The 18,314-nt window shown below is 49.1% G+C and overlaps 8 protein-coding genes and 1 non-coding gene across 9 annotated transcripts; 6 read left to right on the top strand and 3 right to left on the bottom strand.

Annotated features, from left to right (window-relative positions):
• Positions 1–721: 721 nt before the first annotated feature.
• On the bottom strand, positions 722–2,308 carry APUU_30381S (bifunctional AAA family ATPase chaperone/translocase BCS1; the record flags this gene model as incomplete). The annotated part of the gene is made up of 2 exons (XM_041701467.1): positions 722–2,074; positions 2,150–2,308. 2 exons carry the CDS (start codon positions 2,306–2,308, stop codon positions 722–724), a joined length of 1,512 nt encoding a protein of 503 aa, XP_041554350.1.
• A 432-nt stretch (positions 2,309–2,740) lies between these two features.
• On the top strand, positions 2,741–4,183 carry APUU_30380A (putative Zn-dependent hydrolase/oxidoreductase family protein; the record flags this gene model as incomplete). The annotated part of the gene is made up of 4 exons (XM_041701466.1): positions 2,741–2,952; positions 3,006–3,047; positions 3,107–3,742; positions 3,805–4,183. The coding sequence occupies 4 exons, from the start codon at positions 2,741–2,743 to the stop codon at positions 4,181–4,183; spliced, it is 1,269 nt and encodes a 422-aa protein (XP_041554349.1).
• Positions 4,184–4,685: 502 nt separating this feature from the next.
• APUU_30379A (uncharacterized protein) lies at positions 4,686–5,705 on the top strand (the record flags this gene model as incomplete). Its single annotated transcript, XM_041701465.1, has 1 exon — positions 4,686–5,705. One exon carries the CDS (start codon positions 4,686–4,688, stop codon positions 5,703–5,705), a length of 1,020 nt encoding a protein of 339 aa, XP_041554348.1.
• A 493-nt stretch (positions 5,706–6,198) lies between these two features.
• CCT3 (chaperonin-containing T-complex subunit CCT3) lies at positions 6,199–8,092 on the top strand (the record flags this gene model as incomplete). The annotated part of the gene is made up of 6 exons (XM_041701464.1): positions 6,199–6,223; positions 6,279–6,345; positions 6,400–6,608; positions 6,672–7,262; positions 7,316–7,953; positions 8,006–8,092. 6 exons carry the CDS (start codon positions 6,199–6,201, stop codon positions 8,090–8,092), a joined length of 1,617 nt encoding a protein of 538 aa, XP_041554347.1.
• Positions 8,093–8,216: 124 nt separating this feature from the next.
• On the bottom strand, positions 8,217–8,807 carry APUU_30377S (PRKRIP1 family protein; the record flags this gene model as incomplete). The annotated part of the gene is made up of 1 exon (XM_041701463.1): positions 8,217–8,807. The coding sequence occupies one exon, from the start codon at positions 8,805–8,807 to the stop codon at positions 8,217–8,219; it is 591 nt and encodes a 196-aa protein (XP_041554346.1).
• An 852-nt stretch (positions 8,808–9,659) lies between these two features.
• APUU_30376A (ubiquitin-conjugating enzyme E2) lies at positions 9,660–13,030 on the top strand (the record flags this gene model as incomplete). Its single annotated transcript, XM_041701461.1, has 6 exons — positions 9,660–9,677; positions 9,734–9,793; positions 9,844–9,858; positions 9,917–10,009; positions 10,059–11,511; positions 11,808–13,030. 6 exons carry the CDS (start codon positions 9,660–9,662, stop codon positions 13,028–13,030), a joined length of 2,862 nt encoding a protein of 953 aa, XP_041554345.1.
• A 526-nt stretch (positions 13,031–13,556) lies between these two features.
• Positions 13,557–14,655, top strand: APUU_30375A (uncharacterized protein; the record flags this gene model as incomplete). Its single annotated transcript, XM_041701460.1, has 2 exons — positions 13,557–14,218; positions 14,307–14,655. 2 exons carry the CDS (start codon positions 13,557–13,559, stop codon positions 14,653–14,655), a joined length of 1,011 nt encoding a protein of 336 aa, XP_041554344.1.
• Positions 14,656–15,938: 1,283 nt separating this feature from the next.
• Positions 15,939–16,030, top strand: APUU_t30009A. The gene has a single exon. It is a non-coding gene; the product is annotated as a tRNA-Glu (tRNA).
• A 352-nt stretch (positions 16,031–16,382) lies between these two features.
• APUU_30374S (uncharacterized protein) lies at positions 16,383–17,987 on the bottom strand (the record flags this gene model as incomplete). The annotated part of the gene is made up of 3 exons (XM_041701459.1): positions 16,383–16,828; positions 16,884–17,484; positions 17,553–17,987. The coding sequence occupies 3 exons, from the start codon at positions 17,985–17,987 to the stop codon at positions 16,383–16,385; spliced, it is 1,482 nt and encodes a 493-aa protein (XP_041554343.1).
• Positions 17,988–18,314: the final 327 nt, after the last annotated feature.

Genomic DNA, 18,314 nt, shown 5'->3' with positions numbered 1-18,314 from the left:
ACAGCAGCCATTGCTAAATACCATCATCGCCAGCTGCAGGAGGCTAACCGCTGATGGATTTTAACCAGCTGCGCGCCAGCCATATCTTGGCTTAAGAATGGTCACAAAGTTATCTCGGTGGGGAATAAGGCCCTGAACGATGAGAGGCTCCTGCAGATGTGAAGAACAGGCATTTGTCCTGTGCGATGTTGCTGAGAGCCCACGCGGGCGCTAAACGCCGACATCTCGATGGTCCGCCGGCGGGCTGTCGGTGTTTATCACAGCGGGGGGCTGGCTTGCAGTGACAGCGCTTAGAAGATGTTAAATTAGAGCCGCTGATTTGCTGATGTCCAAGCGCCGAGCAACTGAAGGATCACGTATCCAGGTAACGAGGGGCCCCATGCAGATGGCTGCATGTTGTGAAGAACGGATGAGAGATCAGATTGGCTGGCGGGCTGTCAATGCATTCTGGAGCTGACTGGGCTTCCCCCCCGATGCCAGAAAGATAGACGCATGAGGTTCCTGTGATTTGATGGTACGGTGGATGAGAAAAAAGAGGTGTGATGAAAGCCTGCCCGTGGCTGACCCTGCAGGCGCGAAACGGCCAAGCTGCAACTCATCAAGGCAAAGCCGTCAAGGCAGAGCAAGAGACCTTCAATGAGAGCAGACTTTCCCTATTGTACACTTTCTAATTCTCCACGTCTATCGAACAATCTATCGTGACACATAATATACAGATGATTCAGGTCCTAGAGTCCACCATGCCTCCATGGAGTCCATAAGTGAGCCCTTCAACCATCGCAATGGCCCCGGCCATATCCCCTTTATTATACAAAAACAAACCCTGCAGAGCCGCAGCACTTGTGGTCCGCAACGGGTCGGCTTTCTGGCCGTTCTCATCCTCAACAAGTCCCAGTTCCGCAAGCCGAGAGAGGAAGGCTTGTTGATAGGAACGAGTCGTGTCCAGATCACCGTAGAATCTATCCCAGAAACACATCGCTTGGTAGCGAGTGAGCTCGCCCATACGTACTGTCATGTCCACCCGCCCCGGCCGTACAAGGGCCTCGTCAAGACGCTCCACGTGGTTTGTCGTTAGGAAGACAATCCGCTCTTCGGCACTTGAAACGCCATCTAAGGCGTTCAGTAAGCCAGAGAAGGTTACATTGGCGCCGCGATAACCATCCTCGTCGGTCTGGGTACGACGATTCGAGAAGGCAGCATCCACATCCTCCAGGAGTACAATAGTTCGTTTGGGAACGATGGTCAAAAGCCGATTGAGTCGGTCATCCGTTAGCCCTCGTTCGCTCAGATTTAAAATAGCGATGTCATAATCCAACTCTCCTGCCAGTGCCTGGATAAAGGAGCTTTTGCCAGTACCCGGTGGACCATACAGAAGATATCCTCGGCGGTAGGGAACTCCACGGTCATGGTACCACTGTGCGCTTGACAGAAAGTCCTTGACGTCTCCCACAATGCGTTCCTTCACTCCCTCGTCTAAGACCACTGAGTTCAATGGGCGCTTGTGTCGGGGCGGTCCAAGTGGCATCCACGCTGCAGTATCGGCGCGCAGCACCGTGGTTTTACCCTGGTGTGCCTCGGCAACATACGCGTGTGCCTCCGTAAAAAGTTCTTCGAATACATGGCGTTGTGAGTATAGCGTAGTTAGGGTGATAGTTTCCCATGGCCTACCGGACATTGAATCCTGAGTCCTGGTCTCGCGCATCCGATTGACGAAAATAAATGCGTTATTATAGCGTAGGACGTGTCGACCCGGCCCCGGGACTAATGCGAAGGCTGTGTCGATGGATCCGTTGGAGTGCTCGATCTTCTTGGTATTGATGGAATAATGGTGCATTCTGGGGGTGATTTTGCTCAGGAGCGAGTCCACAAAGCCAGACCTGCTGGCCCCGGATCGAGATGCATTAAGCTGAGTCCCCTGATGCATTGTCATCCAGTTCAAAAACCATGGGTATGAATCGTCCTTATGTGTAATCTCGACATCGACAAGCATCCGTCTCCGAATCAAATCCGCGCCACGTCGAAGGCCATGTTGCGCAACTCTTGCGCCGACTCCGAGGCCTGCAAGACCAAATCCCTAGCAGAAATGATTTATTAGATGATTTTCTGTCGTCCAAATCGCGCATAAACTCGAGCTCCAAGCTTTTCTTACCGCTGTGAAAAAAGGATTGCTCGTGAATTGGGCCAGCAGTCCACCGTCTCCGGTCGGCCGCGTAGCAGCCTGAATCGCCTCATTCCTTTGTTGGGCAAGCGAGGCCCCCGGCGAGGGCAACACTGGAGAATCTGACCCCGTTTGGTCCATACCAACCATCAAGATCGAATCATTCAGTCAAGTCGACGGGGTGAGCCTGGAGAGAGCGGCCCAGATCGGATTTAGGCCATCCAATCACCCGGGGTCGGCGCTGACACATGCCGACCCTGCTGCCTTGCACAACTTAATGCTTAGCTTGGTCCCAGTCAGCACCACTCGGCAAATGCGTACGTACGGTATTACTTAGTTCTGAATTAGGGTCTGAAAACTATTCGGAGGAATTGACCCGCCGACTTGGCCGTCTGAAGGCTGAAGCACGGAAGAGTCTGAGATGCGACCGGAGGGATTACTCGGGGTTATCGGCAATAACGGTGGCTTCCATCAGCCAGAAAACGGTTCCATTTTGCGAGATTCCTACCTGAAAATGTACCAAAGAACAATATATTATTCCCTCTCTGCCCGTAGGACCGCGATCCCGGCGTAGTATCCGGCATGCATCTGCGACGCTGGTTTTCCTTTCGCTCATACAGCAAAAGTCCCCCCTTCTCTCGGACTTTCACTCCTACTACAAAGCTCAGGATGGCCTCCTCGACGGCCGCCGCTCTCTACGCCCTGACATTATCTGCCTCTCCGGGCTCCTCCGCACCAGATGATGCCAGTAAGAAGGCGCATCATGTCAAAAATGGGTTTGACAATCCTTGGGAGTGAGTCTTGGCCACTACTTCAGCCCACGCTCTATACTGATTAGTCAACTTAGCTCGTTTACCTCGCCTTTTGACAAACAGGGGCAGTTTATATGGTGAGTCGGCTCAAGGCCTAGTTATCGAGACATACGAATGAAATCCTCACCAATGTTAGGCACATGGTGACTGGCAAGGGCAATCGTCCTGACACCACTCCTCCAACTGTTCCTGTACAGAAACCAGAGTTTCTACCTAGTCGCGAGACGTCTACTCTGCGAGCGACATGGTTAGGCCACGCTTGCTATTACGTCGAGTTTCCTGGCGGACTGCGAGTACTATTCGACCCAGTTTTCGAGGATCGATGCTCTCCACTATCATGGTTAGGACCAAAGCGTTATACCCAGCCGCCATGTGAGATCAAGGATATCCCTGTCATCGACGCAGTCGTGATCTCCCATAATCACTATGATCACTTGTGTCTTTCGACTGTCCAGGATATTCATAAGCGACACCCGAACTGCCACTTCTTTGTCCCTCTTGGAAACAAGGAATGGTTTAACAAGACCGGAATATCGAATGCAACAGAACTTGACTGGTGGGATGAGCGCAACATCCTCCTTTCTCCGTCGCAACCCTCGACCCAGGTGGAGACAACCGATCAAAGCACAATCTCGAAACCAGCCGATATTGCTGCTCGGATCGGCTGTTTACCTTGCCAGCATCTTAGCGCCAGAACACCATTTGACCGATGTAAAACCCTCTGGGCCTCGTGGTACGTGGAGTCCGGCGGCCGCAGGGTTTACTTCGCTGGGTAAGCAGTTCTAAACCATACTTTCTCACATATGTCACGGCTAATAGGAGTCCTCCACCCAGAGACACTGGTTATCGCTCGGTGCCAACACTTCCAAATGATGTCGATGACCACGCCCCGGAATACAACTTTCCCTCATGCCCTGCTTTTAAGCAAGTGGGCGAGTTCCGTGGCCCGTTCGATCTTGGACTGATCCCTATTGGTGCGTATCAGCCACGATGGTTCATGAGTCCTATGCACGCAGACCCTCACGACGCTGTTGAGATCTTCCGGGATACCAAGTGCAAACAAGCTCTGGGCATGCACTGGGGTACCTGGGTGTTAACTGAAGAGGATGTCCTCGAGCCCCCTAAGAAGCTCAAGGAGGCATTGAAGAAACATGAGATCCCTGAAACTGGGGTGTTCGATATCTGTGACATTGGTGAGAGCCGAGAGTTTTAAATTTTAAGATAGAATGGTTACATTAGCGCGACCACTGTTGTTTCATGTATTATAGTCTACTCTTGAGCTGCTTACTGGCTGCCAGATACATTTGTGTAACGATGTTTGGGAACACCCCACTAGATACCCTCGTCTATTAATGCTTATCTTCACCTGCAATGCTAGTGAATAAGCAAGTTTCTGATGTTCTCATATTCCAATTTTACCTAATCTTCTCACTGATCTAGATTGCTATGGAGACTTACCACAGCACATTAAACATGGCCAATTCACTTCTAGGTACTTGTGTACACAAGTCACTCAGATGGATGGCACTAAAGTAGGTTATAAATAAAACTAACAATGCCCCATTCCCCTTTATACTCCACTTCTCCTCTCTCAGATCAAATCCGCTATTCCTCACACCACAATTGCACAAGTAAACCACCTTCAATTTGTCCTTTCTGCAACACCCAAGCCACAAACTACACATCACAAATACGTATCCAACCCTGAGCCCAAAATGCCGAGAAGGTACGGAGAAAACGGATACGGCCTCGACATGTTGGCGTTCTTCCAGCCGGGCTCATCTAATGGAACTGACGCCAAAACACGCACAACATCCAGAAGGCACCATCGAACCGGATACGTCGTCCCTATGCCAATTGCTTCGCAGACCCCCTCATCTAAGGAGGTCGACACCAAAGCACGTCCCAAATCCAGAAAGTGTCGTTTCTATCGTCGCGACAAAGCCGCGAAGCAAAAGGATGACAACGACGACGACAACTACACAACCTCCGAAGAGGAAATTATCTCAGACCTCGACGAAGAGGCTCTTTCACTACTCCCACTTCATCTTCAAAACAATATGCGTGAAATCCACGCAGAACGAGTCCAACGGTGGCAGGAGAACAAATCCCGGGGAAAGCAGTCCCAGCGCGAGCGTCAACTCCGCTATCTACACCGAAAACGCGAGAAGCCAGAGCAAAAGCAGGAAGCAGATCCTGAATTGAGTATTGAACCAAGGGACAATGAGTGCAGCAAATACGTGGAAATGTGGTTCAAGAACATGATGGCGAAGGTTGCGGCCACAAGGGAGCAGGATGCGAGGGTCTTACAGGGGGCGAACGCGGATAGCCTGGGGCCTCCGCAAGACATGACTTGGTGTCCGGTACGGCATACGTGGGTTCCTGCTTACTTTGGACAGGAAAATGGAGAGGAAAATACACCTACAGATGGAGATGGGGTGGAGGACAGGTCTCCCGGTAATCGCACTAGATTGTGTGGCATTGGTAGCCACGAAGCATCTCCTATGTCTGAAGCGGAGACAGTCGTTGAAAATGACTACTTTCGACCCCGTCCTAACGACGAGTATATGTGGTGGAGGTGCTCTGGGCCGTACTATGAGCTGGAGGCTAGCACTCTTCAAAAAGGTGGCCAGAGTGAGAAGCATTTTGCTAAAAAGACCCCATCGTTGCTTTCAAAGGTGTGTAATGGAGTTCGAAAAAGGACCCGAAACCTTAAACAAATCTTCAAGAAGTGATTGGGATCACTTAATGCATTGTTGGATTGATTGTGAATTCGGAGTGCTGATTAGCGTTTGGATTTTCTATGTGGAATTTGGGAAAGCGAGGCACATTAGGGTATTTGGTATGGAGTTAAGGTTTCTTTCCCTCCCCTTGAGCTACGTAGTCTGCAGATTTGATATTAGGCTTAGTCGAAATAAGACTGAAGTTATTGAACCGAACCCTGGAGAATAACTAGTTTATTCCTGAGGCAGCAAGATTTAAGAACAGGGGAAGTAGACACTAGTCCGTAAGTAGAATAGTGGCGGTGAGCTCCCAGTCCGCAATCCCACTTCGAGCGGCGCTGTAAATTTGATGGTGAAGCGGGCACAACATCTCCAGACCTTTACCCCCGGAACACGACTTTTTGACGGTTTTCCTTCCTCGAATTGGATACCATTCATCTGTCGCCCCAGGTACCTGTTGTGCTCTTTCACTTTTGCTCGTTGCATCCCCAAAAACACCGCCAAAATGCAGGCTCCGGTGGTGGTGATGAGTACGTTTTCGAGAAAGTTGACCCCCCTACTGTATCAAGAACTAACGCGAATCAGACACCAACTCTGGTGAGAGACAGGTCGGTCGCAGAGCCCAGTTGTCAAATATTACTGCTGCAAAGACGTACGTGACCAATCCACTTGCCCCCCCGCTTCCGTCCTAACGTGTATCATTCAGGGTTGCGGATATTATTCGATCATGTCTGGGACCCAAGGCTATGTTGAAGATGCTTCTCGATCCCATGGGAGGAATTGTTCTTACGAACGATGGACACGCTATTCTCAGAGAAATTGAGGTGTCGCACCCCGCCGCTAAGAGCATGATTGAACTCAGTCGTACACAGGACGAGGAAGTTGGCGACGGAACAACCACTGTTATTATTCTCGGTATTTCTTCATATCTATGATCTGGCCAACCTGGCTCATATGGAATGTTGCTGACTGTTGTAGCTGGCGAAATGCTTGCCCAGGCCCTCCCTCAGCTCGAACGTAATATCCACCCCGTTGTCATTATCTCGGCCTTTAAGCGTGCCCTCGCAGACGCACTTGCAATCGTTGAGGAGGTCGCGCTACCCGTGGATATTGATGATGACAAAGCGATGTACACTCTCATTAAATCATCCATTGGGACTAAGTTCGTTTCGAGATGGTCTGATTTAATGTGCGACCTGGCACTGAGAGCCGTCCGCACTGTATCCTTCGATGCCGGTGGTGGAAAGAGAGAAGTCGACATCAAGCGTTACGCGCGTATTGAGAAGATTCCCGGTGGTCAGATCGAGGACAGCGAGGTTATCGATGGTGTGATGGTCAACAAGGACATTACCCACCCCAAGATGCGGAGAAGAATCGAGAACCCCAGAGTTATCCTTCTGGATTGCCCATTGGAGTACAAGAAGGGAGAGTCGCAGACCAACATCGAAATCTCAAAGGAAGACGACTGGAACCGTATTCTTCAGATTGAGGAGGAGCAAGTCAAGCACATGTGCGACGCTGTCCTGGCTTTGAAGCCCGATATTGTTATCACCGAGAAGGGTGTCTCTGGTAAGCGTTACAATGAATTACTAGTGGTGATATGTTCTAACATCGGTGTATAGATCTCGCACAGCACTTTTTGATGAAGGCCGACGTCACAGCACTCCGCCGAGTGAGGAAAACGGACAACAACCGTATCGCCAGAGCTACGGGTGCAACGATTGTCAACCGTGTGGACAATATCCAGGAATCTGACGTGGGAACTGGGTGCGGTCTCTTCGAGATTGAGAAGATTGGCGACGAATACTTCACTTTCCTGAGGAAGTGCCAGAACCCCAAGGCTTGCACTATCCTCCTCCGCGGCCCATCTAAGGACATCATCAACGAGATTGAACGTAACCTCCAGGACGCCATGTCCGTTGCGCGTAACGTCATTTTCCACCCGCGTTTGTGCCCTGGTGGCGGTGCCATCGAAATGGCTGTTTCCGTTAAACTAGGCCAGCTGGCCAAGTCCATTGAAGGCGTCCAGCAATGGCCGTACAAGGCCGTGGCGGATGCTATGGAGGTTATTCCCCGAACACTAGCACAGAACGCTGGAGCCAGCCCTATCCGAGTTCTCACCCGTATGAGGGCCAAGCACGTCGAAGGACACACCACATGGGGTCTTGATGGCGACACTGGTGCTTTGGTTGACATGAAGGAGTACGGCGTTTGGGAGCCGGAAGCCGTCAAGCTTCAGAGCATCAAGACGGCTGTTGAGGTAAGCATCCCGTTCCTCATATAACCATTTTACTTTAGCTAACCACGAATAGTCTGCATGCCTGCTACTTCGCGTCGACGATATCTGCAGTGGTAAGACTGCTCAGCAACCGGGTGCCCCCGCTGGTGGCGATGAATAAACGTTAGGGCTATGGGAATAAAAATGCGTACATAATGCCATGAATCTCTTGATTTGTATGAATATCCTAGACTAAAATTACAATGGGTATCTTCAAATTGTACATTCCTTGCCCCCCTAAATCCTCAATCCTCATGGATAATAACACTCGGTGTCTCAACAGCCACCCCCGTCTGCTCCCCGTCATCACCTCCCCCTGACCCATTTGTCGGACCTCTTCTTCCCTCTGCCGTAGTGTCCATTGTATCATCCTCCTTCCCAGCACCCCCATTATTCTTCTTCTTCCCCGCCTTCGCCTTATTCCTCTTTTCCCTCCTCTTCCGATTCTTCTCCGTTTTCTCCTCGTCCCTTTTCCTCACCTCCTCCTGCTCCTTCTTCCAGACATCCTGGTCTTTCTCCCGATCAACCTCATCCTGCATAAGCCGTAGCCGCTCATACTCCCGTCTCCGACTGGCCTTGTAAACATGGAACTCGCCGGACCCCGCACCAGCCGACGAACCCTGCACGTTGGCGACGATTTCCGGGGGCGCGGGAAGCGATGACGCGGATTTTTGCGTGGATGTCCCCGGTAACCTTATTTCTTTGCTTGGGTCGCGGAAGAGCGAGGCGACGGCGTCGGCTTGTTCGCCGTGGGGGCTTACGGCGCGGCGCTTCGTTGGGCGCTGACTGCGAGGGTCGGCACTTGTTGGGATTGAGGAGGGGCCGGGTTCAGACATGGTTGGGGTGTTGAGATGGGTGATGGGAGGGCGTTTTATGAGGTGGTTGCGAAAGGCCGGTTCAAGAGCGGCTGCGCCGAGATCAGACGGATCACCACGGACACAGTAAAGTTCCGAATGGAATCAAGACGTGGGGCCAAATAAAAAGGAGAGTTTGAAATGGTAGTAAATACCGCAGTTCCAAGGTACTCCGTATGTGGGCAGCGGGTGATGGTGAGAATGGTGCGCAAGTGGTGGTAGGGGAGGAGCAAAAAAAAAAGGTGGTCCTTGCAGTCTCGGCGGCGTCAGTGGTCGAAGCTAATCGCTCTCAAGCTGTCGTCTCCGGCGGGTTCCAACGGACAAACTGACCATGGCCAAATTCAAAAACAACTCGATAGACCTCAGGATCGAGACTCGCGTCGATGCGAAATCCGGCCAAGGAGCTAGTTAGCATGTGACAGCCGCTCTGTTCCGTTGGTCTCTTGATGATGTATCCCTCACGGTTCTTGCAGTCTTGCGTGCTCTCCCTATCACCTCTGTCTGCAAATGCAACTTTTGTATCCTTCCTTCTCCTTGGTAGATCCAGGCATATTCATGTCACTTCCCCAACTGCTACCCGACAGTTGTATGTTCATCTAGGTACACCAATAGTCATTTCCAATCTACTGGCCCTGCAGGCTTGAAGCCAGCTTGCATCGTCTTATCTTTTTCAATTGACTAGCACCAACGGCATATATCTGAGCTGAGGGAGTAGTATAGAAGATACTGGTAACGGTATACTATCCAGCCCGCTCTTATAACACAGGCAACCCCACCAGTGCAATGGACTTGCAATCCAATTCGCCCATGGACGCCCAAGCTAGAATAGCTAGAATGGAGATTAATGAGAAAGTGAGTGCATCCTTCGATTTGTCAGTGGGCACAACTGCGCTAATACGGCGATTTAGTTCCACCGTAATGACCTCTGTTGTCTCAAATCCGATCCTTCCTTAATAGGACATGTTGCTGTAAGTTGGCCAGAGCTACTATCGTCCGCCAAACTAACTTTATCAAACAGAGAACACCCTATGATGTATGTTGGCTGCCTATGTTGATAACATAACAGATATTGCGGATTAACTCCATCAAAGATAGTGCAACCTGGAACCCTGGCCAATTTCACAATCTACCGCTATACTCCGGTACCCGAGAAAGATATTACTGCTTTTCGGGAATCAGGTACCGTAAGGATATTCTGTCCTTTTTCCATTATATGCATTCTAACAACTCTAGCCGCCGAGGGGGTATGTTTTTATTGTTTTCGTTCAAGATTCGCATGGCAGCGCTCTCGTTCACGAAAACGATCTGGAGCTCATTGATCGCTCCCTCGAGCTTGGTGAGGCGGTAAAGCGGGATTTAAATGACACGATGCATGGCACAGTGATCAGTGCAACAACGAAATGCACCCTCGAGCCGATTGTTTATCAACCAGTCGACCCTATTACGGGAGACCATCTTCAACCGAGGTTCACAGAGAGACCTGTTGGCAGCCATGAAGGCTTCCCCGTTTCTGAGGCTCCACAAGCTAGCCCTTCCTTGCTCTACGACGTCCCGCAATCGGAACTCTGCAATGCCAACGAGTTCACAGTAGGGGATTATATCATCTATCGCCAGCAACTAGGAATAATCATTAGAGTCGACCATGGTATCACTGTACTCCTTCCGGACTCAGAAGTTGTAACTCCTCTCGATCCAATTGCCTTAGGGGTTCCTATGCGTGCCAACCCGGCGGATCTGCTCTCATTAGCCCGCCGGGAAACAGGGGCCATAGAAGACGAAAATTACCTCTGGAGTTCAGAGTCAAGTTCTTTTCCCGGTCAATCAGTTTTGGCGGAAAAAGCGAGTCTCGGCCGGATCGGTCGTCGTTTTGGGAGTGAGAAGTCATTGGTCCAGACTTATGTGCTGGCGACTCCTGTGGAGGATGTCCGCGTCCAATGGCTATGTCCCAATGTGTTTTCTCCCGGACCTCAAGATGATATCCTTGCCACTGAGATGTTTAGGGCATCAACATTGAAGGCAGATGCCATAAAATGCGATTTTTCGCGATCACCAAATCAGGACTCCATGGTAGGTAGCTGTACTTCTCTACTTAGTATTGGGGATAGGGTCCGATTCCATAATGAAAGTGCCGCGGAAAGGTATCCCAAGTATCGGCGCATCCCAAACTATCAGACCTTTGGGTACGACATGAACATATTCAAGATTGTTTCGACCAGAACGGAGGCCATTGTACAATGGCAAGATGGGAGCTGTACCACTGAAAGTGCCACTTGCTTGCAGGTAGGCTACGGTTGGGTGCGCGAACTGTGTCCTGGTGATCTAGTTGCGTTGAAGGACGGCATCAAAACTGTCGACAAGCCCGCCAATGCAAGCAGTGGTCCTGTGCCACGTTTCTTCCACTCGAAGGGGACAATGCATTTACAACAAGTTGGAATCGTCCAAACAGTTGAAAACAGAGAACGAACAGCTTTTGTTCGCTGGTATCAAAATTCGGCTGTTGACTTGACGCATGGGGGAAATGTGCTAAACCCAGGGTCGACCATGGGCCAACTAGATGATTCGATTACACCTGTGTCTATTTACGAGCTTGCAAATTTCCCTGCTCTAAATAAGTTCAAGGGTGATCTAGTCGTTGTTGCCCCAACATCCGTTGACCAATCCATCATGGTTTCACCTCCTATGGGCGGTACAACCGCCAGTCCTTTTCGCCCGCACAATATGATTGCATATGTTTACTGGTCAATACATCTTCAAATGCTAAAGTCTGCAATGATTGCATCTGATTGGTTCAAGAATACAACCACAATACGAAACCCTCCTTTACGTCGGCGATATAAACTACGTTTCCCGTTGATTTTTTTGGCAAGATTGTTGCAATGGATACCAGTGGCACCATTACTATTCGATTCCCGAGTTCTAGCGGCTGCTATGATATTCAAGTGCCCTTTGAGCGAATTATGACAGTGATTGACTCTTCCCCAGTGTTCCCTGGCGCGGATGATTATTCAGATGAAGATGATGATCTTGATTCTGATAGGATTGGTGGTGGTTGGATTGTTGAGGATGAGAGCGATGACTCTTTTGAATCTGATGGATATACTCATGTTCGAGATGGGAGTCTCAGGCTCAAACTTAAGGAGCTGGAAGAAAACATGATGAGTTTACCAGAGATATCTTTTGATAATTCACCTCCGTCTTCTGACAAGGATGCTACCGCTGATAACCTGCCTATTTCTACATCTCAAAGTCCCGGCGTACCACCAGTTCTGCCTCCACCAACGCCAGAGTCATCTCCTCCAGGCTTCGCTGTGTTAGAAGATCTACCACCGTCGGATCATCGCTTTATAAACAATAAGACCTCAAACACGATTGCTGATCGTGCGAGATGCATTCGAGACGAATTTAAGATACTCAAAACCTCGTTACCGCCGGGAATCTTTGTACGATCATGGGAGTCACATATGGATCTTTTACGGGTAATGATAATAGGTCCAGAGGGGACGCCGTATGAGCATGCTCCATTTGTGTTTGATATGCACCTCCATTCGAGGTATCCCTATGAATCTCCTACGATGTCTTTCCATTCATGGACATATGGACAAGGTCCTGTCAGCCCCAACCTATATGAAGATGGCCTTATCTGCCTAAGCATTCTTGGAACATGGCCGAGTCGGAATCCCACAGAAAACTGGTCACCTGGAAGATCCACGTTACTGCAGGTACTAGTCTCAATAATGGGACTTGTCCTGGTCAATAATCCTTTTTATAGTAGGTTACTCCTTTACCTTATGTTCTTGTTTGATATTTTATACTTAAAGAAGCCCCTCCCAGACGAAGCCGGCTTTGAAGTCCTCGCCGCAGAGGATGACAGACGCATCGAGTCTTCCAAGTATACAGAAAAGGTATTTCTCATGACGCGCAAATTCATTCTGCATGCACTGGAACACCGCGTACGTGGGCTCGAAGATGTACTCGATTGGCATTACCGGCCCATTTTGTCTTCGTCCTCCACTCGTCCGCGGCTGTTGCGTAAAGTTATTGAAAATGCGCTGGCGATGATCGAGCACCATAACTGCACATCGGAGCAGACTGGACAGGGATCTGAAGCTTCGGTCTTCTGCCACCGACTTAGCTTTGGTGCTGTTATGGTGTTGCGAAAACATATTGTGGCTCTTGAGAAGATGGAGCTGGATCTAACCGTCTGAGTAGGTAAGAGTTTCATGCAGCTATCAATAGTCTTTATTTGGCTTAGTTTCCGCAAGATGGTCAAACTCGCTTCGCTCGTTTAGGAGGCGCTTAAAGACAGCCTTCCTTTTGAGAATCCAATTCGACCATGGCCTTGACAACACTGATGTGCCTTTGAAATAACAGTCTTCTGGACAACTCAGAAAATCACGGCTGTCATCCACTCCACTCCATCTCCAATCATCTTCATATTTTTGCATGAAGAATCCTCCATTGAAACCGGCTGATAGTATTCCTGGAGTAAAATTGTGGTCACCACATGGCATTTCCATTCCCGAGTTCGAAAGTCAACCATTTTTCGGCTACTTTTTGCTAACTTGGCCACCGACCCATCATTTATGCTATGCTGTACGAGCACGAGTGACAAACAAACGTACCTAGGCCGGGCCCGATTACAATAGTTGTAACAATCGTTATGCCCGAGCTTTATTCCCGAGCTGGACATGGTCGAAATGTGCATGGCAGTTACACAAAACCAATAGCCTCATGGCATCTGCCAACACCCAGGCCACATCACCGATCATAAATCCCCGAGATCACCTAACCACCCTATTCAACTTTATACCACAAACTTCTCAAAGCTATGTGCCACCTTTTGTAGGCCATTCAAGCCATAACACAGATACAATGATTCTCTTTCCCCGATTCCACCTCTTTGAGTTCATAGACCAGCCATGGTGCCCACACTGGTTCCGGGGGTATGCTCAAACCTTCCTCCTAGGCCTGTGGGATCTCCACATCCCAGGCCTCACATTTCATACGCCTGCCACCTCCGTCAGCGAGATCATCATCCAGAATTTTCCAAATGCGTGTAATTTTACATTTGTCGACCTCTGTGCCGGCGCCGGGGGTCCCACGCCAATAATCGAACGGCTCCTCAATACCACCCTCGCAGAACAGGGCAAAGACACCGCGCAGTTTGTCTTGACGGACCTGTACCCTTCTCTTCAACAATGGAGGGCAATCACGGAGAATAGCACCAGCATCACATTCCTAGAGACACCACTCGATGCACGAGATTGCAAACGCATTTCACCTGATCCTAGGCAGAAAGAGTGTCGGATGTTCAATGCCTCTTTCCACCATTTCGATGATGAGAGTGCTATTGGTGTCCTGAAAAGTGTGATTAGCGAAGCAGATGCATTTGTGTATGACTACGATTTCCACCTTTCCTCCTTATAACGCCCTCAATATAACAGTTAATACAAATGCTAACAAAATTTTATCCACCCACAGCATACAAGAGGGCGCCCAACGCGACCTCAGCTCCCTCTTCTCCTGCACCCTAGGAGCCCTCATCTACCCGTTCATATTCACCCTTGCAACACCAACATATAGACGCTCCCCAGTCCATCTCCTTTTCACGTATATGCTCCCGCTGATCCCGCTCATGATGTTTGTTGACGCACTCGTCTCAACTATCCGCACCCGCACAACTAAGGAACTAGAAAAACTGGTTGAACAAACTGGTCTTGACCTTGCCAAATGGGAGTTTCGGAGCGGGCAGACCCTGTGCATAAGGCCTCTTCTTTGGACTCATTGGTTTATTGGGGTTAGGAAGGGCCCAGCTTTAGATTGGAAGTGAGGTTATTAATTACGAGATATAGTACCTAGCCATAGGGCTTGGAAGGTATTCTATCCGTGGATGGATTGGGGGAAAAGGTTAAGAAACCGCGTCCCTATAAAAAAGCACCTTTCCCTGCGATGTGAGAATACTGGATTTTGCCATTTGACCATGGTCCCTCTTAGCAAGGGTTAAATCAAGTGTGTATACTTTGATACCGCGCGTCGATTGGTCGTGCTTTGCGCTAGCTAACAGTTTTTTGGCACCTGGTAGTTTCCTACAATGGGGTGAGAATCACATACTGTTGTGGAAGGAGCGAGGAGTCATTGCCTATATTATTTCTGCTTCGGTAGAGCTCTCTGTTGTCAACAACTATCCATCACCAACTAGCATCGTTTATCAATGGTCTTAACATCAATATTTCGTGAATAATCATTTATTAAAGGCTTTATTTTACAACCTCTCAAAGTGGTGACTGATGCAGGGATTGAGGAGATCCTGTCTTACCTCTGGTTCTACCACTAACACTGCCTGTTCCTTGAGACCCTTTTACTACCGAGAACTTACTAATTTAAAGCTGTTTCTCTTAGATTTTATTATACTAGGAACTCTACCTGAACCCTGAGGTTGTTCCTGATTATGAATACCGTGAAATTCTCCGAGAACCTCCTCTGAGCCGCCCATTAATCGCTCTAAACGGCAGTCTACTGTTAAAACACGTCATTATCTTTAGAGAAAAGGGCAATAGAGGTGTTTTAGGGTGAAAAGGGGCTAGATACTTGCTGAATATCCCTTTCCTAATAATGCCTGCTACTAGTCTTAAGATCTAGATACTAACCATTCTTAAATTCCTATACTGAATACCAAGTGGGCCGCTGGCCATCGATCAATATACATCGCTCGAATCCTTCGTGGAATCATTATGGGCATATTGCGGAAGAAACGAACTGGCTTGATATTCTACCTACTTTATCAGAACTCTATCATCTTAAACAAGCATCCGTTATTAGCTAGTACCGTTTGCCAGAGGTCTTATTTTATCGATAATCCATGAAGAACCGTTTCTAAAGTCTTTTACCTATTTAAACCCTCCAAAAATGCCTATTCGGTTTGGCCAGTACGCTAAACTACATTTAGGTAGAATGTCGTAGGTAGCCCGTCCGGCCTGGTAACCTGGGAGAATCTGTAGCCAGACTGTAGGAATAGCTCCACCCTGGGGGGTTAACAAACCCAGGGAACATTGAAGGTTAGTGAAACTTGATCCACTTATTATTTCAGTAATAGGACTGCACTAACATGTAATATCCGATATGGTGTAACGGCTAACATCGCCGCCTTTCAAGCTAAATCAAAGCATAGTCCGCGGCAGCTCGGGGTTCGATTCCCCGTATCGGAGTTTTGAATTTTTTAAATTTTTATATATAACTTTTTATCCTACGGTTTTTGCCTTATCCTTAGTTTGATAGTTTACTTAAGAACCTAGTTAAAACTACTGGATAGCGAGGAATTAAACCCTATTAGAAAAGACTTTTGGTCGAATGGTATCTCGATATAATTGTAGTGTTGGGAATATTCATTTTTATCTAAGATTAATCAAAATATATTTTTAGCACGTAGCATTATTTCTTTTCTATATTCGAACACACCCCTGGTATGTCACATCGTCAATCAAGAAACCCCAAAAAAAAAGCATCAAGCAAAAGGTATTATGTGGATCGTGATCATCATAACTCGTCCATGGTCACCACTCATGTTCCCGGATACGGCGTAACCTTGCTAGCAGTAGTAGGAGTCGAATTTGTGCTGCCAGATCTGCCGAAGATGGATAATATCGATTTAGACCTTGTTGGCTTGATAGGCTCATTCTCCAACCGGACGGGCTTGTCTCCTTTCTCGTTCTCTTTCTGTTCTTGTGCTTGCGCCTGAGGTTGTGTCTGCTCCCCCGCAATGGAAGAAGTCTTCTTCTCACGAGCCTTCTGTGCCTCTTTGATGCCCTCGCGGACTTCAGAAGCGGAGGCGCCCTGTGCGGCAGTTGTCGTGAGGGTTTCAGTACTCCGGATCTGGGATTCCGTTCCTGCTCCGTCGGAGGAATCTTGATTCATCTTCTCGATTTCCTCCTCTGTTACGAGGCGCTCGTTTTCAAGACGGACCTCGCGGCCGCGTTTGTGGCAGTACCAGAGGACGAATAAGAGGACTATCGGGGCGGTTAGATCAACAAAGTCGAGCGGATGGTTACGGGGGTAACTCACTGAATAGTGCTAACGACCAGAGAACATTCATCCCTAGTACAGCCGGGAACCGAGCCCTAAGGAAGGCCATTATAGACCGTAACATTCCTACGATCGCGGCAGGCTTCCCAACCAGCTCCTTCAAGCTAGGAACTTGAAGACCCATCTTGTTTGCAGCCGCAGCCGCCTTGCCGAAGTTGTCAACATTGACACCACTCTTGCTGGCCCTCTCTGTAGCGGCAGCGATCATCTCAGGAGCTAGTGATTCAGTCCACCGCTCGGGGAGCTTCTCAATTAGCTTTTGGAGGAAACTCGGCAGGCCCGAGTATGTGTCTTGCAATTGTCTGTTGCCGTTCGTGAGCAACATCTCGAGGTCGTGGTATGCCGTCGGAACACCATTAATCAGGTCCTTGAATATAAGCTTAAATTTCCGAAGAAGCTCCTGTGTTTCGTCCGAGATCGAGAAAACACGGTTATTATCCGCCGCAAGGTTCAGTTTATCGAGAATTTCGGTCATATCTTCGTTTTCCTGTTTCGTTTCCTTGTCACTGGAAGGAGTTTCCGTGGTCGCAAGGTCAGTCGTTGGCGCTGGAGCTGTTTCCGGTTCCCGGGTTTCTGGTGCCTATAAGAGAGAAAAATAAGTTAGATACCACTCGTAATTGACAAGCAGGCCACGCAAGGATAACGTACTTTCTTATCACTCTTCTTCCACAACATGGTCCACGGTCTCTTCTTCTTCGGGCTCCCCGATGGCCTAGCCTTGGCTGAAGGCTCTGCCGTAGTGCCAGTCGCACTTGGTTCCTCATTACTAGTAGGGTGCTCTGTCAGGGACTTCCTGCGTTCTCGCTCACCCAGCTCCTTCCCGAACTCCTCTACCGGCGAAATAGGCGCCGGCGCCTGGGCGTCGCCAGACAAAGGCGACGATGGTTGATCACCGGCTTGCTCAGAGGGCACAGAATCTTGTGCTGTTGCTGATGGGGATTCAGACGTGACATTCCGCAGGAAAGCCTCATCTTCTGGCGATAGGATGGGGTCATGGGATTTGCGCCGGACTGGAGGGGGTTGAGAATCGTTGGTGTTATTGTTGGTGTTCTTGTTTTTGAAGAATGTGTTGAATTGTTGCATTTTGTATTAGACGGTACTATCGCATAACAGTTTCTAGAGGTAAAATAGGATGGAAAATATATTATCTGATATATGTATCGTGTTGAACTGTTCTGGGGCGAGTTCAACAAGATGGAGTGTTGATCGGAGATCTGAGATGACGCCGATGATATCACTCGTTGCCTGGGGTGTCGAGACCCACCACAAGCCCCGCTTTAGCCACAGCATTGCCACAGTGGCTTTAAAGATCGTGATTGGTTGGCTAAGCTACTATCCGTATATCGGGAGTGTATTCCATCAGGTCCCGGCCATGGACGGATGGATCCTTGGAGGCTGGTGGAATAGGAT

This window comes from Aspergillus puulaauensis, chromosome 3 (genome assembly GCF_016861865.1).
Source record: "Aspergillus puulaauensis MK2 DNA, chromosome 3, nearly complete sequence".
In the NCBI taxonomy this organism is placed as follows: domain Eukaryota; kingdom Fungi; phylum Ascomycota; class Eurotiomycetes; order Eurotiales; family Aspergillaceae; genus Aspergillus; species Aspergillus puulaauensis.
The sequence above is the reverse complement of the archived record's forward strand: the minus strand, read 5'-3'. Positions and strand labels throughout refer to the sequence as shown.